Raw genomic sequence first — 24,329 nt, 5'->3', positions numbered from 1 at the left:
TCTCTTCTTCTTCTTCTTCTTATTCTTTTCTTCTTCTGTGGTGGAGGTGTGTTTTTTGAAGAGGGATTTTCACTTTTATTTCGTTTGTTTCTGTTTCAATCGTTTCTTTAACTGTAAGATCTTTCGTGGGGATATTTGTACTCTTTGCAAGTACAGTTAATACTTTTTCGTGAGTGTTTTTCCGTGCCTCGTGGCGGGGATGGCGTCCTTCGGGGCGCCGCCGGTGTCTCTGAGACACGGAGTGCGTTTGGTGGCTCAGGCCGCAAGCACAGTGGAGCAGGTGCTGCTGGCTGTGGGGGAGCAGGTCGGTCATGTAAACATCTCCTGCTTCCCGCATGAACAAAGCGGTCGTGGTCTTTTTGAAAGACCAGAAATATGTGACGGAACTTAAGGAGAGCGGATTAATGGTAAACGAGGAATATATTCAAGTTTCGCCGTTGGCGACACCGTCCACGCGGATCACTGTGTCTGGCGTTCCTCCATTCATCCCGAATGAGGCGCTGGAACGGGAGCTGAAGCGTTTCGGTAAGTTTGCCAGTACTCTCCGCACTGTTGCTCTGGGGTGTAAGGATGGAAAGCTAAAACATGTCCAATCTCTGCGGAGACAGGTTTTCATGTTTCTGAATTGTCCCACTCAGACACTAGATGTGTCTTTCCGGGTGAGGCACGAAGAGGGTTTTTATATGGTTTATGCGAGCTCAGGGAACGTAAAGTGTTTTGAGTGCGGAGAGTCGGGTCACAAACGTGTTGCATGTCCACAGAGACGGCACGCCGCTCCGCCGGGTGCGGCTGAGCCCGGGGCGGCGTGTCCGGGGCAGCCGGGTCCGGGGCCACCGAGCCCGGGGGCCGCCGAGCCCGGGGCCGCCGAGCCGGTCGCTGGGGCGGCCGGGGCCGCTGGGGCTGCGGATGAAGTAGGGATGAATATCGTGAGAGATAAAACAGGGATTGTAGAGAGTGTGGTGAGTGTGAGAGGAAAACATGTGGAAACAGGTAAACGGGTGGGAGATGATGTAGCGGGACAGGTGAGGACTGGTGCTGTGGGACAGGTGGAGGCTGTTGGCCTCCACCTGTCAGGAGCTGCCGTCTGGTTCTGGGAGGCAAAAAGAGCTTCAACAGGCTGCAGACAATAATGATGTGACAGAGATGGACACAGATGGTGAGGGGGATTCTGACTGTGTTTCAGTTGCAGATAGTCTCTCTCAGAACGCAGAGATATATTCTTTGGAAGAGATTAATGTCTTTTTAGATGAGTCCTTTGGCAAGGCAGTGGAAGTGAGAGACTTTTTCCCTGACACTAACAAGTTTCTTCATACAGTGAGCTCTCTTCAGAAAGTTGTAGGGTTAGACCTGCTGGATGAAAAGAGACGCTATCGTCTCAGGAAGCATGTAACTGCTATGGAAAAAGTTACGAAAGGAAGCAAAAAAGGGGGGAAACTGAAAAGGTCTAAATAATTTCAAAATGATCATGCAACACTGGGTGTCTCCTCTCTGCTGTGTGTACCTGTCTGTTCTTTTTCTCTGTCTCCTTCCTCTAATGCAGGCTTTAAGGGTTGCTTCTTTAAACATTAACGGGGGTAGAAGTGCACAGAAAAGAGCTTTAGTGTTGGAGGTCTTTAATCAGAATAAATTAGATGTGATATTTCTGCAGGAAACGCACAGTGATAGCCTGAATGAGACGGACTGGGGAATGTGGTGGGGGGGTCAGTATGTACTCAGTCATGGCTCAAACCTTAGTGCTGGAGTAGCTGTTTTTTTCTCCCCCTCTCTAAATGTTAAGATGTGATCCAGCACAGAGATAGTGGCAGGTAGAGCCTTGATGGTGAAAGTGGAAATGTTAGAGTTCTTTTTCACTTTTATTAATGTGTATGCACCCAATCAGGGCCCTGCACGTGTATCTGTGTTTCAGTTATTAAAAGACGAGCTAGGCACTAGTGTACAGGGGGAGTGTGTTATACTGGGGGGGGACTGGAACGCTTGCACTAATGTCACTTTAGACAGAATAGGACGGGAGCCGCATCCTCAGTCGTCCCTTTTACTGTCACAGGTGATAAGAGAGGCTGACTTAGTGGATGTGTGGAGGACGAAGCACCCCTCTGTTAAACAATACACCTGGATGAGAATGCTAGATGGGGGCGTCAGTGCAGCCAGGCTAGACAGATTTTACATGTCTGCTTCTTCTATTAGTCGTGCAGTGAACTGTCACATCCAACCTGTTGGTTTTACAGACCATCAGCTAGTTTCTTAAGATTTGGTTTTATCCAACACAGAGAAACCGAGATCGTTCTGGCAGTTTAATGTTAACATTTGACAAGATTTGACTTTTTGTGAGAATTTTAAATTATTTTGGATCAACTGGAAATCAAAGAAAGAGTCTTTTCCCTCCCTGAGTCAGTGGTGGGAGGTAGGAAAGGCTCAGATTAGAGTGTTCTGCCAACAGTATACAGCCTACTCCACTGCAAACATTAGGAGAGCTATATAGCAGTTAGAGAGGGAGATCAGAGAGTTAGATAGTGTGTCTGCTCGAAATATAGAACAGTCCCTCCTAAAACAACAACAGCTTAACTGTTTTCTTCAGGAGAAGGCCAAGGGAGCTCTGATCATTACATTACATGTTACTTGTTAGACGCTTTTATCCAAAGTGACTTACATACTCAATACTGTGGGCAATCCCCACAGGAGCAAGGATCAGGGCCCGTTTTACTTCCATGAGAGACATTGATGCACCAACCATCTTTGTCTTCAACCTGGAGAGGTCTGTGGGCCAAAGGAAGCAGATGGTATGTCTGCGTCTCCCCGATGGACAGGTAACCTCTGAACCTGCTGAGATGAGGAGGCATGCAGTGTCCTTCTACACAGACCTGTTCAAAGCCGAAGGTTGTGACGTGGAAGCTGCTGATGAACTTCTTCAGGGTCTTCCACAGCTGAGTCCAGCCGAAAGTGACACCCTGGGCTCTGACATTACGCTGGAGGAACTGACCTCTGCGGTGACACAGATGGCCTCCGGCAAGGCTCCGGGCATAGACGGTTTACCTGCAGACTTTTTATAACATTTCTGGAGTATTCTGGGACATGACTTGCTGGAAGTATTGATGGAGTCCTTTGGGAAAGGGACTCTTCCAGCTTCCTGTAGGCGTGCAGTGATTTCACTGTTGCCTAAGAAAGGAGATCTAACCCTGCTGAAGAACTGGAGACCTGTGGCTCTCTTATGTACGGACTATAAGATACTGTCAAAGGTCTTAGCTAACAGACTGAAGTGTTTTATCGAACTTCTTATCGGTACTGATCAGACATATTGTATCCCTGGCAGATCAATTGTGGACAATTTGTTTTTGATGAGAGACACTTTTGATGTTTGCAAACTGTATAATATAAATGTTGGTATCATTTCTATTGACCAGGAGAAGGCGTTTGATCGTGTGGATCACACGTTTCTGGCTGCCACATTTCAGGCTTTTGGTGTTGGGGAGCATCTTTTGTCCTGGGTGAAGTGTTTGTACAGTGATGCATGTTGTGTTGTGAAGGTGGGGGGAGGGCTGAGCAGACCTGTACCAGTTAAAGGGGGATCAGGCAGGGCTGCCCTATCTCAGGCCTATTATATAGTATTGCCATCGAGCCGCTTTTGTGCAGACTTAGAAACCGGCTGAGGGGCCTGTGTCTGCCAGAGTCAGCTCAGGCCCCCCCGGTGGTTGTATCAGCTTATGCTGATGATGTCAGTGTTTTTGTCCAGGGTCAGCGAGATATCCAGGAGCGACAGGACAGTTTAGCTTTGTATAGGAAGGCTGCTTCAGCCAAAGTTAACTGGGAGAAGAGTGAGGCAGTTTTGGTAGGTCAGTGGAGTCTAGAAAATAGGCCCAGTCTTCCTGGTAACCTTATAGGCTAGTGACAATGGCCCCAACATTTTGAGATACCCCTCCCGGAGTTAGGACAAAACACAACTTACTTGTTCCTCATCTCTAAGGCCTCCCATACATTAAATGGATTGTTGTATACAAATATTTTACTGCAAAAGTTGTGAAATTGATATATAAAGTTAGACACCCCACACTAAAAATAAAGGTTGGCCGTCTGGGGGTTGAGGCATAACAACTCATGTAGATTCACAATGGAAGGTCTGATAGGTTTAAAACTTGGCATACCTGAGGTCAGGACATCCCTCTGCATTATATAAAAGACTGAATGTCAATATCTTAATGTTAATTGGAGATACAGTCATTTGAACACATACCTACAATAGGCGGAAATGTATCTATGTAGAATGATCTCTTTACTTTGTAGTGACCCTGACATGGATTGCCATAGCAACACACACAAGAGCTTGTTGAAAAGGTGTGGTTCTACTGAATCCAGCAATACCAATTGTGTAAAGGTAGCTTACATACTCATCGAGTTATGTCACTAAACGTTTATGGTGTCTTTATACCCTGTTATGCCCAACTGCAGCCAAAATGTGCCAGGGACTAGAAGGTGAGACACAGAGACAAGGAAACAGGTTTTTGGATTAACAAACTTTAGTATTCAAATTAAATGTTCTTATCTAAACTTAAGTAAACCTAAGCTAGTGGGAGCCGGGGGATACATGCATATAAACACATCTCTATCACTCATCCACATTGTCATCAAAAACAACATGGTTCACATTTGGGCAGTCAGAGCAAGAGCAAAACTCTGTGCAGGTCAAGCCTACTGAAAGACATTGGCATTTGCCGCTATCATTGCACTTTCCGTCCTTACAGTATAGGTGGGTGATGTCTCTGACTTCTTTAGGTGCAGGTTCTTTGACGAACATCACTGGTTCAATAGACCCATCTTCTCTGAGCCTCCACCCTCTACCAACTGGGTTCCAGAGATGAGGCTTGGCCACATGGCTGTGACACTACACTGCGGTCTGGTACATGGCTCTTAATACATGTTGCTGTAAGGCATCTTCTGTTGGGGGTAGATTTGCAGCTGGGGAAACAAGGATTTAAAGGTCCTGGGAGTTTGGTTGGGGTCTGAGGACATGGTGGCACAGAACTGGGAGGGATTGCTGGGAAAGGTGCAAGCAAGATTAGCCAAATGGAAATGGCTGCTACCCCAGCTGTCCTACACGGGAAGAGTTCTTGTAGCCAACAATCTGGTTGCCTCGTCTCTGTGGCACAGACTCCAGGTGTTAACCCCACCGCCGGGCCTCATGAAACAACTGCAGCGGCTCCTCGTGGATTTCTTCTGGTCGGGTCATCACTGGGTGCCAGCATCGGTCCTGTACCTGCCTGTGGCGGAGGGGGGCCAGGGCCTCGTGGACATTACTGCAAGGACTGCTGCTTTTAGACTATAGGCAGCTCAGCGGCTGCTGTCTGGTGCCTCTCCCTGCTGGCTGGCTATGGCCCGGCTGTTGCTCTGGAGGGCGGGGGCTTTGGTTTTGATAAACACCTGTTTCTGCTGAAGGCCCCTGCGTACAAGATAACTGGACTCACACCTTTTTACTGCTCAGTCATCAATGCCTGGAAGATTCTGAGTTTTACCAGACCACCCGACCCCCGGCCTGGGATGTGGCTGTTTGAGGAGCCACTGTTCGACACTGGTTTCTTTCTGGAACCCTTTTCTCTTCAGCCACCCTAAAACATGCGTTCATTGAAGCGGGAGTGGTAAAACTTGGCCATTTGACGGGGGTCTCCACAGAAACACTGGCTGAGGTGACGGGCATTCGATCAACCCGAGTTCTGGAGAACTTGGTAGATGAGGTGTGGCAGTCGCTGTCACCATCCCACCGGACTTTTGCTCTGGATGCAGATCTGGCTGACCAGTGGAGAAAGGGACATGATTATGTTTTTCCTGCCTTGAGTGTGGGTCCTGCGGTGGGGGAATGGAGAGAGGAGGATGGTCTCCTGCTATCACTGGGGACTCTAACACCTGCAAAGTTCACCTCCTGCAATGGGAAGAAGCTATATCTTAGATGTGTAAAGGTGCTAACCCTCAGCTCGCTCGCAGGCGTCAGAGAGTCGAGGTGGACGGATGTGTTTGGCTTGGGCTCTTCCCCTCAGGGCAGCTGGCGGATCCTGTATAAATCTCCGGTTGAGAAAAGGATGGCTGACATTCAATGGAGAATTATACACGGTGCAATAGCCACTAACAAATACAGAGCTCATTTTGACCCAGGCACAAGGGGGGGCTGTACGTTCTGTTTTATGGCAGAAACATTGGAGCATTTAGTGTCCTGTCCCCGATTGGCTGGTCTTAAAAAAATGTTACAGGTGTGGGTGGAAGGGTTCGGGGAGGTTTTCTCCATACCACTTTTTGTCCATGGCCCCAAATACATCCTGAAAAAGAAGGAAACCCTACTATTGATACATTTCTTGTTTGCTAATGCAAAATTAGCAATCTGGAAAAGTAGGAAGAACCAACTTGCTGGAGTGGGATTGACGGATGCAGTGCTCGGTCTGAGGGGGCTGGTGGCAGCGCGTCTGAGGGTGGAGCATGCGTACTATACGCTGATCAACCATCTGCAGGGGTTTCTGGATGTGTGGGCTGTGGGGCAGGTTCTGTGCTCGCTGGGGAGAATGACTCTCATATTGAAGTTTTAAAGGATAGGTGTAGTTTTTGTTTTTAAAGTGTGTAAAAGAGGATGTTTTTAAATGGGTAAAACATTTTCAAATGGGGTTTTCAAATGATATTTATTTGGTAGTCATGAAAATCTGTTTATTTATTTATTTGATTGTGTAATGTATTAGTTCTGTTCCGACTCTTTTGCAGGGTGGGTGTATGTTTAAAACAAATGCAAATAAAATTTGTTTTAAAAATCAAAAATCTTCTTCTTCTTCTTCTTCTCCTCAGTGCCGCAGCAGAAGCCCACCCTCTCCGTGACGTCTCCCGGAGGTGAGGTGCTCGTGGGCCCTGATGGTCCTGAGGTCACCTGGGGTCAGAGCGTCAGCATCAGCTGTTCTGCATCAACTTTACCTCAACAGCTGTTTTCTAAGACAACGTTCATCCTGGAAAAGACTTCCAGTTCCTTCAGAGAGTCCAGAACTGCAGGTAGCAGCTCTGCTTCCTTCAGCATTCAGGAAGTCAACCTGGAGCACGAGGGATGGTACCGGTGTCAGTATCAGATACGGGCCTCACGCTCTCCCTTCAGTGACTCCGTCAGACTCTCTGTTTCTGGTAAGCGTTAAGTTATGTTTGAGATTATTTCTACATAAAAGAAAAGATCATTTCAGAGCTGTCGGCCTCCAGCTGGTGAGAGTTCAGTCTGGCAAAGTGTTCTTTGCTCTGCGAGGTGAAGGTGATAGAAAGTCAAAGACACTGAAGATACAGTCCTCAGAATGTTTTCACTAGGATTTGAGGATTAAGGATTAAGAGGTTTATTGTTTACCCTCCGTCCATCTTCTCTGGAGTCAGGTCGTGGAGGTAGCAGTCCCAGCAGAGGGCCATTCCCATTCCCTGACACAATGAGCTCTGACTGAAGCGGCCACATTTGAGATATACATCCCTGCAGATCCGTAATGTTTTCTACTTGTTGTTGTTGTTGTTGTTCTTCCCCTCAGTGCCACTGCAGCGGCCAAAGCTCTCCGTGACGTCTCCCAGCGGGGGGTTGTTCTGGAGCCCTGAAGGTGCAGAGGTCACCAGAGGTCACAGCTTCCTCCTCACCTGCTCCATCGCTCCTCAGTATCCTGGAGGACTCTTCTCCCTCCTCTTCTCTGGGTCCCGCCTTAACGTCAGCAGGCCGGCAGTGAACCACTCGGCCTCCTTCAGCTTCCCTGCAGCCGGACCTGAGCAGCAGGGAAGCTACAGCTGTCTGTACGAGGTCACCCTGTCCTCCTCCAGGACCTTCACCTCCACACAGGAAGCACCCCTCACTGTCATCATCACATGTAAGAGGAAACTAAATCCAAAGGAACAAGTTGTACTCAGATACTAAACTTAAAGGTCCCACGGCCATTTCTACTGATCATAGTTGCAGTGTTGAGGTCTATAGAATAGATGCACATTGTTCAATGTTCCAAACTCACATTGGTTTCTCACAGCATCTCTGTGGAGTCTGTGTATTCACTCTCTGTCCTACACGGCTTGTTGGAGCTCCTGCCCCCCCCCCTCCTCCCTGTGAGCCCACTGTGCTCTGATTGGTCGGCTCGCCCACTCTGTTCTGATGAGTCCACCACCGTTACAGCGGAACATCAGTGATGATGTTTTACACTGGCGTTTGTTAGCAACCAGGAAATGACACCAGTGATGACAAACAGGTGAGAATGCTGCGTGGGGTCTGGGGGCCGTGTTGGGGGGACGTTGGGGGGCTCGCTGCTGTGAGGAGCGGACAGTGTGAGCTGGGTTACTGGGGTCATTTCCTAGTTGCTGCGTGGGGTCTGCGAGACAGCGAGACATCGCGAATGGACGCGGGAAGGGGGGGGGGTGTTGAGGGGGCTGCAGCACCCCGATCTGCGAGGCTCCACTAGCACCCGAACCCCCCCCCCCCCGCACCCCCAAACGCGGCGCACCTACAGACAGTGTAAGGGCGCCACAGTTTCGCCGCTGCGAGGCTCCACTAGCACCCCCCCCCCCCCCCCCCCCCCCCCCCCCCCAGCGCGTCACAGTTTAGCCGCTGACAGAGTGTGTGTGAAGAGCTCCACGGATTGGTCCATTTGAACCAATGGGTCCATTTGGGTATGGTCACGTCACTGTACCCAGCAAGATCTCCAACGAGGCATTCTGGGGCAGCACAGACAGGTCTTCTCTGTGTCAGAGTGTTACTCCCTACAGGCTGCACTTTGAGGGGTTGGGACTCTGCAGACCGTTCACATGCAGAAGCTACAGAACACAAGGGGACGGGTCAGAACCAGAGAAGCATGACATGGGACCTTTAAGTAAAATGTGTAATATCACATCCTAGAAAAACTGTGTTATGAGTCAAAGTCATGCAATCTAGTTCCCTTTATACATCCATGGTCAGTAGCTATTTAGCTAGCTGGCAAACATTAGCTGTCTACCTAACTGGCTACCTTTCCATTGGATATTTCAGTACGCTAACTGAACAAAGCTGCATATTTGGGACTGAAAGTAATGGCAATGTGTGAATTGACCTTTTGATAACTAAAGAACAGGAACATTATTCCATCTCTTTAGGTAAATGTCCCCCGGCCAACCGGACCCCACGACCACAGACAGTTAAAGGCAAACATCAGCGGTGTGTAGGTGGATCAGATTAACAATGAAGAACGCGGTTTGGAAATGACTGACTGTGTGTTTCTCTGGTAGTTCCTGTGATGGTGCTGGTCTCCTCAGTGTGTGGGGGGGGTCTCCTGCTGGTCCTGCTGGTGCTGGGGGGGGTCTTCTTCTTCTTCCTGATCCGCAGGAGGAGACCCGTAGACCTCAACCAAACTCCAAGTATGTCTGTTTGATTTAACGGACTGTTTGTGTTTTTAATATGCTTTATCTTTCATTTCATTCAGGTACAAACTGCTTTCAGATTCGAGTCAAACAATAAGCCACGTTCCTTTGTTCGGTTTGATTTCACTTATTCACTTTGAGTTTGCATTTTGAACAAAGTACATGCATGGAGTCACAAAACAGTTTCATCCAATGCTAGTGTATTAACGCTGTGCATCAAATACATAATGAATCCTGTAAATCACAGTATCTACTTGTATTCAAACAAATACACGCGTGGTGAACTGGAGAGAGGAACCAGAGGGTAACTTTATTGTAACATGATTTCTGAAGTCTGATAATATACGGACCCTGAGCAACCTGGAGAACATTAACTTAGTTTGAAGGCGTGAAGAATTAAATCTGATCTTCAGGAAACACCTCCTGCCTGTGTTTCAGTGTCTGTCACAGCCATCAACGAATACAAAGAGGAGGAAGATGAGGAAGAGGAGAACGTCTATATGAACGTGGATGACTTGGTCCCGCAGAAGAAACAGAAGTCAGGACGAGCGGAGGAAGAGGACATCGATGTCTACGAGCAGCAAGAGAGCTGTGCTGACTTCAGAGAGGACGAAGAGGACGGAGAGGAAAGAGAATCCAGTGACGATGAGGATGATTACGTTAACGTAGCCCTTAGTGAGCAAGTTGTTAGTGGAGAGGATGAGGATGAGGATGTGTATCAGAACCTCTGAGGGGTCCCACAGAGTCTCAGGAGAAGATGAAGCCTCAGGAGAAGAGAGTAGTTGTCATGATCATGGTTATATTATTCCATACACCGTACTAAACGGCACTGCTGTTTATCAAAGTTGTAGGATTGAGATTACAAGGCAGGAAACAATATCACATGTTGTTTTAAATACTAATCTGTCCTCCAATTTATCTGTGACCAAAGTCTTGAAGGGCTAACCTGTTTGACCAATGAAGGAACACTATTATCATAACCCAGTTTAAAGATTCAAGATTCAAAGGCTTTACCGTCAGATGCACAGCAGCTACGGTGAAAAGCTTCAGTCCAGAGCTCCTCCAACGATGCAACCAAGTTATACAAGACATAAAACAATGACACCAATAAACAATACAAATAGTGCAAGAATTGTGTTGCAGACAAGTGTGCAAGTAGTTCAGATGAAGTAAGTTATATAACTGTCAGGACAATACATAAATACAATAAGCCAAATAGTGCAGAGAGTGTATGAAGTGACCGGATCTGTGATTGGGTATCAATGCTACTAAGCTATGCTAGTTTGCTTTTAGCATTAGTTTATTTGGTGTTCATTTATCCGCCATTATGTTTCAAATCAAAACGTTCTGCATTTCTACTCAGGTTTCTAAAGGCGTACAGATCAGTTGGGTCGAAACGTCCCGATAGAAAGTGGAATCAGAGATGCTAATAACCAGGGACGTGCAGTTCAAGGCTGGTGAGGCACTGACTCTTTCAGAGGCAGATTTACATATTTTGACCTTAATCAAAATATTCTGTTATTTTCAAAAGCTTTTTTAGTCTGATGCTTCGATTCATTTTAAACAGACCGTTCAACAAAAGGATACCCAACATCTAAATATTGGATTGTTCTTTCTTAGTAAGATCTCATTTTCATTACAATGGCGGTCTTACCTTGACTTGAAGATGAAGTCCATGCTCTCCTTCTGGACAACAATCTCTATTACTTTTTTGTAAAAGTCCTCCTTATCTTCTTGTAGTTTCAAAAGTCTATCATAAATCTAATCGATAGATTTATGATTGGAAAATGATAAAAGTAGGGTAGACATGTGGATATTATCCGGCTGAACAAAACGTGCATTTATCTAACAGGTACATTTCTCTCGTACTTACAGCCAATCAGCTCTGAATGATGTGAGAGGACGTATGGTGGGGATGGCAGCTCAGTGCCCCTATGGTCATTATTTGTTTGCCACTGTGGTGACCACCTATTAATACACTGGGTTACATAATTCATACATGGAACTACAGTTGGGGGTATTGTTCCCACACGGACTTGTTATGTGTTGTCTATATATGTTGTGTGCCCTCCTCTCTTCTCTCTCTTCTTCCCGGACTGCAACCGGTCAACATGACCTTAGCTGCTCTTAAATAAAGTACCCTTTTGCACCTTCCTTGCACCGCCTCTGACTCCCTATCTCTCAGCACTACACCACACACATTAAATAGGACAATACTCTGAGCATGCGCAGTGTAGTTTTTACAGTCACCGTTCACTTAGACAGTGAGAGGGAGGGGCAGGATCGGGTTTTGTCCCACATGGCTCTAAACAGCTCAACAGGCCCACACTGTAGACACTAAAGAACACAGACTAAAACAGCAATGAGACGAATCAGATGATTAAACATGATCTTAAAATATATTTTATATATATATATTTTTTTGGCATTTTTTTGTAATCATTATTTGTAATACTTTCTGCTGACACTAGGTGGGGCTGTGTTTGTTGTTTGCGTCTACCGTCTCTGCGTAGAATAACAGTAGCAGCAAGAACCTGTGGGCTCACGTGCGCCCCCTTCAGTGCGGCAGAGGTTATGGCTGCCTCCCCTGGTGCTTTTTTCATTGCCGATGTACGATGAGACCAGCGAGCCTAAATATCATATATACGTGAAATAAGTTATTTAGAGACTATGGATGGCGAGGATAAATGTAATAAAGGGATCTATAAACATTACATTGGTGACCTACAGTGAGATGGTAACAGACATGCGCTTAGGGCCCGCTTTCCAGCCAGTTTCTGTGGGGTGACGTGAGGCAGAGCTCGTCCCTGCCTCACTGCTCATCGCTCTCATGTAGTTGTAGCAGAGCTCGGCAAATTTAACGATTTTGACAATAAAAAGCGATTGGAATCAAACAGAAATCACATTTACAACACAGATCAGTGGAGACATTTTATTATTATTTAGTTTTTCTTTAGTTTTTTTCCAGTTACATAGGAGTATGACAGGTGAGGCTGTCCTCCCCTGACTGCACGTCGCTGGTAATAACTGCTACGCTGCTAAGCTAGGCAAATTAGCTTTTAGCAAAACTATTGAACGCATGTTTCTTTAGTCTTCAGATTTAGGTGTCGTCTTATTCATGTGATATTACAAGCTCAATTTCTAAGGTCATGGAGCATCAAGAGATCGATAGTTAACAAACTTAAGCTTAATGTCTCCCTTTTTCCTCTTTATGAGAAGTTTGAATGCCTAAATTACACAATTTAATGAATCTATAATTGATGGTAAAGTACAACGTCATGTCCGGTCTGACTTGTTCATTTGGTTACCGTCTAATGTGTTGTTAATCTTTCCCTCTATGTTTGATTGAAGTGTTTTCTGTTGAATATACATGTATTTTATTACATTTTATTAAAACACATTTCTAACTTTAGTGTCCTTGTTCATCTTTTTGCACATGCACACTTTTACAGATATGACCTGAGGAGGTTAAATAACCCCTCCAGAGGAACACAGGGATTTTAGCCTCTGCAGACCATTTACATGCACTATAGGAGCGGGAACACCACAGAAGAAGAACAGGGCCTCTTTTAACCCATCACCTTTTCACTCAGTTTAAGGAGAAGTGGTTAGGAAAGGAAGGAGGAGATGATTTATTGAATATCGGCCCACAGCCTTCCTCTCTCCTCATTGGCTGCTGGCCCCATCTGCTGGTCGCCAAGGTGAATTACAGACTGTTGACAGTAATAACCCCTGGACTATTATTACAAATATATATTTCTGAAAATCAAACTTTATTCAATTTCAACAGTTCATACAAACAGCAAATAATTATAAAATGAATATTATCTTCATTTAGTAATGGTAAACGTTAATCTTCAACGACAGTCTCTCAGTGTGTGTGTGTGTGTGTGTGTGTGTGTGTGTGTGTGTTCATCAGTGTTTCTCCTCGCTCTTCTCCTTGCTGACGGGAAACTCCAGCGACGACCTGAAGCGGCCGGGCACTTCCTGTTGTTCCTCTTCACCGCTGATTGGCTGCTGGGCCGAGGGGGCGTGGATCCGCAGCTGTCCGTCACCCATCAGCTCACAGGAGAGGCGGCTGATGTCCAGGTGAGCCGGCAGGTCGATCCTCTGGACGAAACCGGACTTTGCAGAGGCGGAGGAGCTGAAGGAGGCCCGGGACGAGGCGGAGCTCACGGTCTGGCTGTCCTCCGCCCCCCCCTGCTTCATGGCCACCACCGCTAAGCTCCGCCCCTCCAGTTTCACAGTGATGTCACTAGGGGCGTAACCTCGAGCGTCCAGAGTCACCAGGAGGTCACTTCCTGCCGCCGGCTGAACTTCCTGTGAGGCGGCGGCCTGCAGAGAGGAGCCCTCACCGAGCCTGAAACAGAACCAGATCCGGAGTTAGAGTCTGGATCAGAGTCTGGGTCAGAACCAGAACCAGAACCTTCTCAAGACTCTACTGCTGTCTGAGGACGTGGAGGAATAACTACTCTACTAGTTCTTTAATATTTTACTTGAGTTAGAGTCTTACTTATCCTTATCTCCTGCTGATGTTCAGGTGTATATCAGCATGTAGTGTCTCTACTTTAAAGAGTCCTCTCCTGCTGATGTTCAGGTGTATATCAGCATGTAGTGTCTCTACTTTAAAGAGTCCTCTCCTGCTGATGTTCAGGTGTATATCAGCATGTAGTGTCTCTACTTTAAAGAGTCCTCTCCTGCTGATGTTCAGGTGTATATCAGTATGTAGTGTCTCTACTTTAAAGAGTCCTCTCCTGCTGATGTTCAGGTGTATATCAGCATGTAGTGTGTCTACTTTAAAGAGTCCTCTCCTGCTGATGTTCAGGTGTATATCAGTATGTAGTGTCTCTACTTTAAAGAGTCCTCTCCTGCTGATGTTCAGGTGTATATCAGTATGTAGTGTCTCTACTTTAAAGAGTCCTCTCCTGCTGATGTTCAGGTGTATATCAGTATGTAGTGTCTCTACTTTAAAGAGTCCTCTCCTGCTGATGTTCAGGTGTATATCAGCATGTAGTGTCTCTACTTTAAAGAGTCCTCTCCTGCTGATGTTCAGGTGTATATCAGTATGTAGTGTCTCTACTTTAAAGAGTCCTCTCCTGCTGATGTTCAGGTGTATATCAGTATGTAGTGTCTCTACTTTAAAGAGTCCTCTCCTGCTGATGTTCAGGTGTATATCAGTATGTAGAGTCTCTACTTTAAAGAGTTCTCTCCTGCTGATGTTCAGGTGTATATCAGTAGGTAGTGTCTCTACTTTAAAGAGTCCTCTCCTGCTGATGTTCAGGTGTATATCAGTATGTAGTGTCTCTACTTTAAAGAGTCCTCTCCTGCTGATGTTCAGGTGTATATCAGTATGTAGTGTCTCTACTTTAAAGAGTCCTCTCCTGCTGATGTTCAGGTGTATATCAGTATGTAGAGTCTCTACTTTAAAGAGTTCTCTCCTGCTGATGTTCAGGTGTATATCAGTAGGTAGTGTCTCTACTTTAAAGAGTCCTCTCCTGCTGATGTTCAGGTGTATATCAGTATGTAGTGTCTCTACTTTAAAGAGTCCTCTCCTGCTGATGTTCAGGTGTATATCAGTATGTAGTGTCTCTACTTTAAAGAGTCCTCTCCTGCTGATGTTCAGGTGTATATCAGCATGTAGTGTCTCTACTTTAAAGAGTCCTCTCCTGCTGATGTTCAGGTGTATATCAGTATGTAGTGTCTCTACTTTAAAGAGTCCTCTCCTGCTGATGTTCAGGTGTATATCAGTATGTAGTGTCTCTACTTTAAAGAGTCCTCTCCTGCTGATGTTCAGGTGTATATCAGTATGTAGTGTTTCTACTTTAAAGAGTCCTCTCCTGCTGATGTTCAGGTGTATATCAGTATGTAGTGTCTCTACTTTAAAGAGTCCTCTCCTGCTGATGTTCAGGTGTATATCAGTATGTAGTGTCTCTACTTTAAAGAGTCCTCTCCTGCTGATGTTCAGGTGTATATCAGTATGTAGTGTCTCTACTTTAAAGAGTCCTCTCCTGCTGATGTTCAGGTGTATATCAGTATGTAGTGTCTCTACTTTAAAGAGTCCTCTCCTGCTGATGTTCAGGTGTATATCAGTATGTAGTGTCTCTAGTTTAAAGAGTCCTCTCCTGCTGATGTTCAGGTGTATATCAGTATGTAGTGTCTCTACTTTAAAGAGTCCTCTCCTGCTGATGTTCAGGTGTATATCAGTATGTAGTGTGTCTACTTTAAAGAGTCCTCTCCTGCTGATGTTCAGGTGTATATCAGTATGTAGTGTCTCTACTTTAAAGAGTCCTCTCCTGCTGATGTTCAGGTGTATATCAGTATGTAGTGTCTCTACTTTAAAGAGTCCTCTCCTGCTGATGTTCAGGTGTATATCAGTATGTAGTGTCTCTACTTTAAAGAGTCCTCTCCTGCTGATGTTCAGGTGTATATCAGTATGTAGTGTCTCTACTTTAAAGAGTCCTCTCCTGCTGATGTTCAGGTGTATATCAGTATGTAGTGTCTCTACTTTAAAGAGTCCTCTCCTGCTGATGTTCAGGTGTATATCAGTATGTAGTGTCTCTACTTTAAAGAGTCCTCTCCTGCTGATGTTCAGGTGTATATCAGTATGTAGTGTCTCTACTTTAAAGAGTCCTCTCCTGCTGATGTTCAGGTGTATATCAGCATGTAGTGTCTCTACTTTAAAGAGTCCTCTCCTGCTGATGTTCAGGTGTATATCAGTATGTAGTGTCTCTACTTTAAAGAGTCCTCTCCTGCTGATGTTCAGGTGTATATCAGTATGTAGTGTCTCTACTTTAAAGAGTCCTCTCCTGCTGATGTTCAGGTGTATATCAGTATGTAGTGTCTCTACTTTAAAGAGTCCTCTCCTGCTGATGTTCAGGTGTATATCAGTATGTAGTGTCTCTACTTTAAAGAGTCCTCTCCTGCTGATGTTCAGGTGTATATCAGTATGTAGTGTCTCTACTTTAAAGAGTCCTCTCCTGCTGATGTTCAGGTGTATATCAGTATGTAGTGTCTCTACTTTAAAGAGTCCTCTCCTGCTGATGTTCAGGTTTATATCAGTATGTAGTGTCTCTACTTTAAAGAGTCCTCTCCTGCTGATGTTCAGGTGTATCAGTGTGTAGTGTCTCTACTTTAAAGAGTCCTCTCCTGCTGATGTTCAGGTGTATATCAGTATGTAGTGTCTCTACTTTAAAGAGTCCTCTCCTGCTGATGTTCAGGTGTATATCAGTATGTAGTGTCTCTACTTTAAAGAGTCCTCTCCTGCTGATGTTCAGGTGTATATCAGTATGTAGTGTGTCTACTTTAAAGAGTCCTCTCCTGCTGATGTTCAGGTGTATATCAGTATGTAGTGTCTCTACTTTAAAGAGTCCTCTCCTGCTGATGTTCAGGTGTATATCAGTATGTAGTGTCTCTACTTTAAAGAGTCCTCTCCTGCTGATGTTCAGGTGTATATCAGTATGTAGTGTCTCTACTTTAAAGAGTCCTCTCCTGCTGATGTTCAGGTGTATATCAGTATGTAGTGTCTCTACTTTAAAGAGTCCTCTCCTGCTGATGTTCAGGTGTATATCAGTATGTAGTGTCTCTACTTTAAAGAGTCCTCTCCTGCTGATGTTCAGGTGTATATCAGTATGTAGTGTCTCTACTTTAAAGAGTCCTCTCCTGTTGATGTTCAGGTGTATATCAGTATGTAGTGTCTCTACTTTAAAGAGTCCTCTCCTGCTGATGTTCAGGTGTATATCAGCATGTAGTGTCTCTACTTTAAAGAGTCCTCTCCTGCTGATGTTCAGGTGTATATCAGTATGTAGTGTCTCTACTTTAAAGAGTCCTCTCCTGCTGATGTTCAGGTGTATATCAGCATGTAGTGTCTCTACTTTAAAGAGTCCTCTCCTGCTGATGTTCAGGTGTATATCAGTATGTAGTGTCTCTACTTTAAAGAGTCCTCTCCTGCTGATGTTCAGGTGTATATCAGTATGTAGTGTCTCTACTTTAAAGAGTCCTCTCCTGCTGATGTTCAGGTGTATATCAGTATGTAGTGTCTCTACTTTAAAGAGTCCTCTCCTGCTGATGTTCAGGTGTGTATCAGTATGTAGTGTCTCTACTTTAAAGAGTCCTCTCCTGCTGATGTTCAGGTGTATATCAGTATGTAGTGTCTCTACTTTAAAGAGTCCTCTCCTGCTGATGTTCAGGTGTATATCAGTATGTAGTGTCTCTACTTTAAAGAGTCCTCTCCTGCTGATGTTCAGGTGTATATCAGTATGTAGTGTCTCTACTTTAAAGAGTCCTCTCCTGCTGATGTTCAGGTGTATATCAGTATGTAGTGTCTCTACTTTAAAGAGTCCTCTCCTGCTGATGTTCAGGTGTATATCAGCATGTAGTGTCTCTACTTTAAAGAGTCCTCTCCTGCTGATGTTCAGGTGTATATCAGTATGTAGTGTCTCTACTTTAAAGAGTCCTCTCCTGCTGATGTTCAGGTGTATATCAGTACGTAGTGTCTCTACTTTAAAGAGTCCTCTCCTGCTGATGTTCAGGTGTATATCAGTATGTAGTGTCTCTACTTTAAAGAGTCCTCTCCTGCTGATGTTCAGGTGTATATCAGCATGTAGTGTCTCTACTTTAAAGAGTCCTCTCCTGCTGATGTTCAGGTGTATATCAGTATGTAGTGTCTCTACTTTAAAGAGTCCTCTCCTGCTGATGTTCAGGTGTATATCAGTATGTAGTGTCTCTACTTTAAAGAGTCCTCTCCTGGTGATGTTCAGGTGTATATCAGTATGTAGTGTCTCTACTTTAAAGAGTCCTCTCCTGCTGATGTTCAGGTGTGTATCAGTATGTAGTGTCTCTACTTTAAAGAGTCCTCTCCTGCTGATGTTCAGGTTTATATCAGTATGTAGTGTCTCTACTTTAAAGAGTCCTCTCCTGCTGATGTTCAGGTGTGTATCAGTATGTAGTGTCTCTACTTTAAAGAGTCCTCTCCTGCTGATGTTCAGGTGTATATCACTATGTAGTGTCTCTACTTTAAAGAGTCCTCTCCTGCTGATGTTCAGGTGTATATCAGCATGTAGTGTCTCTACTTTAAAGAGTCCTCTCCTGCTGATGTTCAGGTGTATATCAGTATGTAGTGTCTCTACTTTAAAGAGTCCTCTCCTGCTGATGTTCAGGTGTATATCAGCATGTAGTGTCTCTACTTTAAAGAGTCCTCTCCTGCTGATGTTCAGGTGTATATCAGTATGTAGTGTCTCTACTTTAAAGAGTCCTCTCCTGCTGATGTTCAGGTGTATATCAGTATGTAGTGTCTCTACTTTAAAGAGTCCTCTCCTGCTGATGTTCAGGTGTATATCAGTATGTAGTGTCTCTACTTTAAAGAGTCCTCTCCTGCTGATGTTCAGGTGTATATCAGCATGTAGTGTATCTACTTTAAAGAGTCCTCTCCTGCTGATGTTCAGGTGTATATCAGTATGTAGTGTCTCTACTTTAAAGAGTCCTCTCCTGCTGATGTTCAGGTGTATATCAGCATGTAGTGTCTCTACTTTAAAGAGTCCTCTCCTGCTGATGTTCAGGTGTATATCAGCATGTAGTGTCTCTACTTTAAAGAGTGCTCTCCTGCTGATGTTCAGGTGTATATCAGTATGTAGTGACTCTACTTTAAAGAGTCCTCTCCTGCTGATGTTCAGGTGTATATCAGCATGTAGTGTCTCTACTTTAAAGAGTCCTCTCCTGCTGATGTTCAGGTGTATATCAGTATGTAGTGTCTCTACTTTAAAGAGTGCTCTCCTGCTGATGTTCAGGTGTATATCAGTATGTAGTGTCTCTACTTTAAAGAGTCCTCTCCTGCTGATGTTCAGGTGTATATCAGTATGTAGTGTCTCTACTTTAAAGAGTCCTCTCCTGCTGATGTTCAGGTGTATATCAGCATGTAGTGTCTCTACTTTAACATGTTCGTACCAAAGTGAGGGAAATGAGATTAAACTGGATGAATGTAAAACATGGGAAAACCTTCCACAATTGGCTCAAAGTGTGAAGCTTCAACGTAACATATATAATTTCTACTTTCTATTGTCGGTTGAGACATCTATTGATCTCATTTTCTGATATTTGGTTACCAGTGTTAGTTTTAGAGAATATTTAACATGCCCGTAAAAACCATTCCCCTCCCTCTCTTTGATCTGAAAGGCGGTTTCAAAGGTCTCCTTATCTCACGTGCTGAACGTACCTGGCCATAGTGGAGGAAACCCTTATCTCACGTGCTGAACGTACCTGGCCATAGTGGAGGAAACCCTTATCTCACGTGCTGAACGTACCTGGCCATAGTGGAGGAAACCCTTATCTCACGTGCTGAACGTACCTGGCCATAGTGGAGGAAACCCTTATCTCACGTGCTGAACGTACCTGGCCATAGTGGAGGAAACCCTTATCTCACGTGCTGAACGTACCTGCCCATAGTGGAGGAAACCCTTATCTCACGTGCTGAACGTACCTGGCCATAGTGGAGGAAACCCTTATCTCACGTGCTGAACGTACCTGGCCATAGTGGAGGAAACCCTTATCTCACGTGCTGAACGTACCTGCCCATAGTGGAGGAAACCCTTATCTCACGTGCTGAACGTACCTGGCCATAGTGGAGGAAACCCTTATCTCACGTGCTGAACGTACCTGGCCATAGTGGAGGAAACCCTTATCTCACGTGCTGAACGTACCTGGCCATAGTGGAGGAAACCCTTATCTCACGTGCTGAACGTACCTGGCCATAGTGGAGGAAACCCTTATCTCACGTGCTGAACGTACCTGGCCATAGTGGAGGAAACCCTTATCTCACGTGCTGAACGTACCTGCCCATAGTGGAGGAAACCCTTATCTCACGTGCTGAACGTACCTGGCCATAGTGGAGGAAACCCTTATCTCACGTGCGTAACGTACCTGCCCATAGTGGAGGAAACCCTTATCTCACGTGCTGAACGTACCTGGCCATAGTGGAGGAAACCCTTATCTCACGTGCTGAACGTACCTGGCCATAGTGGAGGAAACCCTTATCTCACGTGCTGAACGTACCTGGCCATAGTGGAGGAAACCCTTATCTCACGTGCTGAACGTACCTGGCCATAGTGGAGGAAACCCTTATCTCACGTGCTGAACGTACCTGGCCATAGTGGAGGAAACCCTTATCTCACGTGCTGAACGTACCTGGCCATAGTGGAGGAAACCCTTATCTCACGTGCGTAACGTACCTGCCCATAGTGGAGGAAACCCTTATCTCACGTGCTGAACGTACCTGGCCATAGTGGAGGAAACCCTTATCTCACGTGCTGAACGTAGCTGGCCATAGTGGAGGAAACCCTTATCTCACGTGCTGAACGTACCTGGCCATAGTGGAGGAAACCCTTATCTCACGTGCTGAACGTACCTGGCCATAGTGGAGGAAACCCTTATCTCACGTGCGGAACGTACCTGGCCATAGTGGAGGAAACCCTTATCTCACGTGCTGAACGTACCTGGCCATAGTGGAGGAAACCCTTATCTCACGTGCTGAACGTACCTGGCCATAGTGGAGGAAACCCTTATCTCACGTGCTGAACGTACCTGGCCATAGTGGAGGAAATGAGGGGGAACTGGTTGAAATTGAGCATGTGGGGCCCGTCATGCAGCTCCTTCAGGAGGCTGTCGGCCATCTTGGTCCTCTGGTTGAAGAAGTCCTGCTGCAGGGAGGAGGACAGCGGGGCCGGACGCATGGGCCACAGCAGCCGGTCCGAGCTGAAGAAAGGGTCGTCGCCAAAAAGGCTGTTCAGAGATGCATTCTGGGACATCATGGCGGCGGCGGCGGAGGGCAGTTTCTGACTTAAAAAACCTACAAATGTGCCTCTGAGATCTCCTTAGGCTCCAGTGAAGTGGTTTCCTTGTTGTTGGTAGTTTGAGACATCACACAGGACTCCTCTGCTCTTTATACCCCCCAGCTGTCCTGCCCCCCCCCTCCCCCGCCCCACACTGGGCTATTTACGCCCCATTAGCTCACAGCTGCTGTTAGCAGTGGGTCAGGAATGCCCCGTGCTAAACTCAGCTCATGGTCACATCCTGTTTATGTTTGTGAGCACATGGCCGCGTTCACACTGGGGTTTATTTCCTTCTACGTGATGCAGATGCAGATGTTACCGTGTGTAAGAGGCGTGTGGCGCAGTGGATAGTGCGTTGGTGTTGGGATCAGGGGGCACAGGTTCAAACCCCACTGCAGTCAGCATGTCGTTGTGTCCCTGGCACTCTTCACCCCAAAGTGCTCCTGAGGGGATTGCCCTCAGTGCTGAGTCTGTGAGTCGCTCTGGATAAAAGCGTCTAACAAGTGACATGTGATGTAAAGTGATAAGAGGGGGGACATCCAAAGATAAAGATGAGCGAGTGATCTGTTTCTGGGGTCATAGTGAAAGCAAAAGGAAGACAAATATCTGTTCTCGACACTTAGTTCAAATGTGCCGTCAGACTCTGCATTTTAACAGATATGAACTATTTATTGTTTTGAGGCAATAAAAGGACACTTTGACTTCTGGTTTCTAGACTCTGACTATTTCAGAATCGCCTTCATTGGACTCCTTTGTTTACGTCCAGTGACATCACTAAGGAACACTCACGCTCCTATTGGCTAGCGCTCCAACACACTGTACGTGATCTCTAAGCAGGTTGACCAATCACAACAGAGTCGACTAGCTAGCCAATCAGAGCGGACTGGGCTCTGGTTTCAGACAGAGGGTGAAAAGAGGTGCTGCAGCACAGGCAGCATGAGCTGTTTGAACATTAGATCATGGAGACACGTCCCAGGAGAGCTGGTATTTGATTGGATGAAAACACATTGATTGATATGAACTTCTCCTTGATAAGACGCTACTGTTCAGAGGACATACAGCAACTCAAAGGCGTTACCATCAATGTGGGTTAGGGGCAGAACAGATCTAAACTGACCACCAGGACCCAGACTCAGCAGCTGTTCAGAACAAAGTGCGTCTTGTTTCGAGTTACAGGGATGAGCTCAGAGAGACATTTCTGTCCGTCTGAGAGTGAGTGTGTGTGAGTGTGTGTGTGAAGCCAGCGTTCTTACATTACAAGGAGTGTGTGTCATATCTATTTGTGGCTCTAGGTGTATTACTTTCAAACTGCCGTCCCATCATTGGCTCTAAAAACAGCTGCTTCACGTGAAGTTTCCCAACTCAGTCTGTTGGCGTTGAAACATCTATCCTGTTCTGGTGCTATGTGAACAGAGGTAGTGTTGATACCTCTAATGTCATCTCTAGGGTCAGTTTAATGTCAAGATGTTTTTGATCGACCACATTAGGTATAAGATGGTTTGGTTATTTCTACCGTTGACTCATTTCAAAGAACACGAGTCGCAGAATGGAGGGTTTTTTTCAATGGGAAAAAACCCTGAAGTTTGGTAAAGTTGGAAAGGTACCGAGGTTTCATTCCATTGTTTCTAAAGGACATTTGAAAGATATCTGAGTCCAGATGGTAGCCGTGTGTTTTCTGAACAGTTGGGCTTCTTGTGATGAGTTTCAACAAATGTTTGAACAATATCTCCTCTGACAAGTCCTCTCCTCCCGGTGTCAAAGTCAACAATAGTTACAATCTCATGAAATAAATGTTTCATTGTAACAGACATGTAATTAAAGGTCCCATGTCATGCTTCTCTGGTTCTGACCCGTCCCCTTGTGTTCTGTAGCTTCTGCATGTGAACGCTCTGCAGAGTCTCTAACCCTCAAAGTGCAGCCTGTAGGGAGTAACACTCTGACACAGAGAAGACCTGTCTGCCCCAGAACGCCTCGATGGACATTTCTCTTTTCCATTGTGTGCTTCCTGGGTTCTGTGACGTGTGAACATCCAGATCAACAACAAATGACCGGATTGGCCCAAATGGACCAATCCGTGGAGCATCTCACTCACCAGGACCCCTTGGCCAACTAACAGGGAGTCCCATTGAGTTGCATAGAACTCCCTGGTTGGTAACAGACGAGTTGGGATGGTGGAGAAATGCTCTCCACAGATTCTCACAGCGTTAGAAACCTTTTTCTTACTCAATATCAAGCCACACTTCTTGTTTTCACTTCGGCTGTGAGTGTGTGTGTGCTCAGGATGAGTTTCGCTTGTTCTCGCTGTATCGCCGACCCGGAAACCTGTCCGCTCCTCGCAGCAAGGAGCCTCTCAACGTCCCGACCAATCAGAGCACACTGGGCTCACAGGGAGGGGGGGGGGCAGGAGCTCCAACAAGGCGTGCAGGACAGAGAGTGAATACACAGACTCTACAGAGATGCTGTGAGAAACCAATGTGAGTTTGGAACATTGAACAAAGTGAATCTATTCTAGTCGACCTCAACGATGGAGCTATGATCAGGAGAAATGGCCGTGAGACACGGGACCTTTAAAGGGTAAAATACCATTGGACAGATTATAAAGTTCAAAGGTAGAAGCTTTTAAAGTAAGATAATGTTATAATGTAAGCGGGTAATAGTATGAGGTTAATGCAATAGTGTGTGTGACTTAAGGGGTGAATGGTCTTCCAACCTGAGGGTCAGGGGGTCAACTCCCAGCATGCTCTGTTGTTTTGTTATTATACCTCACTTTGTGTCGCCCTAATAACCGTAGAGGCCAGTGAAATGTGACTGGAATATGTACTGGTGTGTTTGGCTGAAGGGGTAAATGGATGCCCAACAACCAGAGAGTTGATAGTTCGACTCCCAGCATGGCAGAGTGAAGTGTGGTGGGAGGCAAGATGGCATGTGCGGGTGAGATGGAGAACATCGTGTGAGTTGGAAGGGTGGTCAAGACAAGTACAGAGTGCACCTCCGGGCTGGCCAGCCTCAGGGAGACGCCCCCAACACCTCCGAGGGACCCCCGTGACGTGAAAACTAATTGAACCAAAATTGTTTAAATAATCAATTGTAATTATAATAATTAAATTATATAATAATACAATCATAATACTAACTTGAAAACAAAATCTAAAGTTA

General features: G+C 45.7%; 2 protein-coding genes across 4 annotated transcripts; one reads left to right on the top strand and one right to left on the bottom strand.

Moving 5' to 3' along the window:
• The first annotated feature begins 140 nt into the window (after positions 1-140).
• Positions 141-11,032, top strand: LOC117534405 (leukocyte immunoglobulin-like receptor subfamily B member 2). Of its 3 annotated transcripts, XM_034198595.1 has the most exons (6): positions 141-525; positions 6,811-7,134; positions 7,518-7,844; positions 9,091-9,151; positions 9,223-9,351; positions 9,793-10,059. In XM_034198595.1, the coding sequence occupies exons 1-6, from the start codon at positions 336-338 to the stop codon at positions 9,833-9,835; spliced, it is 1,074 nt and encodes a 357-aa protein (XP_034054486.1). In that variant the 5' UTR covers positions 141-335; the 3' UTR covers positions 9,836-10,059. The 3 variants fall into 3 exon arrangements, with proteins under 3 accessions (XP_034054486.1, XP_034054484.1, XP_034054485.1); XM_034198593.1 differs by lacking the exon at positions 9,091-9,151 and having other exon boundaries at positions 9,793-11,032; XM_034198594.1 differs by lacking the exons at positions 9,091-9,151; positions 9,223-9,351 and having other exon boundaries at positions 9,793-11,032.
• A 2,072-nt stretch (positions 11,033-13,104) lies between these two features.
• hspb9 (heat shock protein, alpha-crystallin-related, 9) lies at positions 13,105-21,254 on the bottom strand. The gene is made up of 2 exons (XM_034198596.1): positions 20,926-21,254; positions 13,105-13,714 (listed from the first exon to the last, which is right to left on the bottom strand). Exons 1-2 carry the CDS (start codon positions 21,150-21,152, stop codon positions 13,270-13,272), a joined length of 672 nt encoding a protein of 223 aa, XP_034054487.1. The 5' UTR covers positions 21,153-21,254; the 3' UTR covers positions 13,105-13,269.
• Positions 21,255-24,329: the final 3,075 nt, after the last annotated feature.

This window comes from Gymnodraco acuticeps, unplaced genomic scaffold (assembly GCF_902827175.1).
Source record: "Gymnodraco acuticeps unplaced genomic scaffold, fGymAcu1.1, whole genome shotgun sequence".
NCBI classification, from domain to species: domain Eukaryota; kingdom Metazoa; phylum Chordata; class Actinopteri; order Perciformes; family Bathydraconidae; genus Gymnodraco; species Gymnodraco acuticeps.
This window is presented reverse-complemented; position numbering and strand designations above follow the sequence as displayed.

Bases quoted from the DNA above. Each gene is read 5' to 3' on its own strand.
- LOC117534405 (XM_034198593.1), top strand. From the start codon at position 336: ATGAACAAAGCGGTCGTGGTCTTTTTGAAAGACCAGAAATATGTGACG. The intron at 7,845-9,222 runs GTAAGAGGAAAC...TTTCTCTGGTAG, and splicing joins CCTCACTGTCATCATCACAT to TTCCTGTGATGGTGCTGGTC. The intron at 9,352-9,792 runs GTATGTCTGTTT...CCTGTGTTTCAG, and splicing joins AGACCTCAACCAAACTCCAA to TGTCTGTCACAGCCATCAAC.
- hspb9 (XM_034198596.1), bottom strand. From the start codon at position 21,152: ATGATGTCCCAGAATGCATCTCTGAACAGCCTTTTTGGCGACGACCCT. The intron at 13,715-20,925 runs GTACGTTCAGCA...GTTCTGTTTCAG, and splicing joins ATTTCCTCCACTATGGCCAG to GCTCGGTGAGGGCTCCTCTC.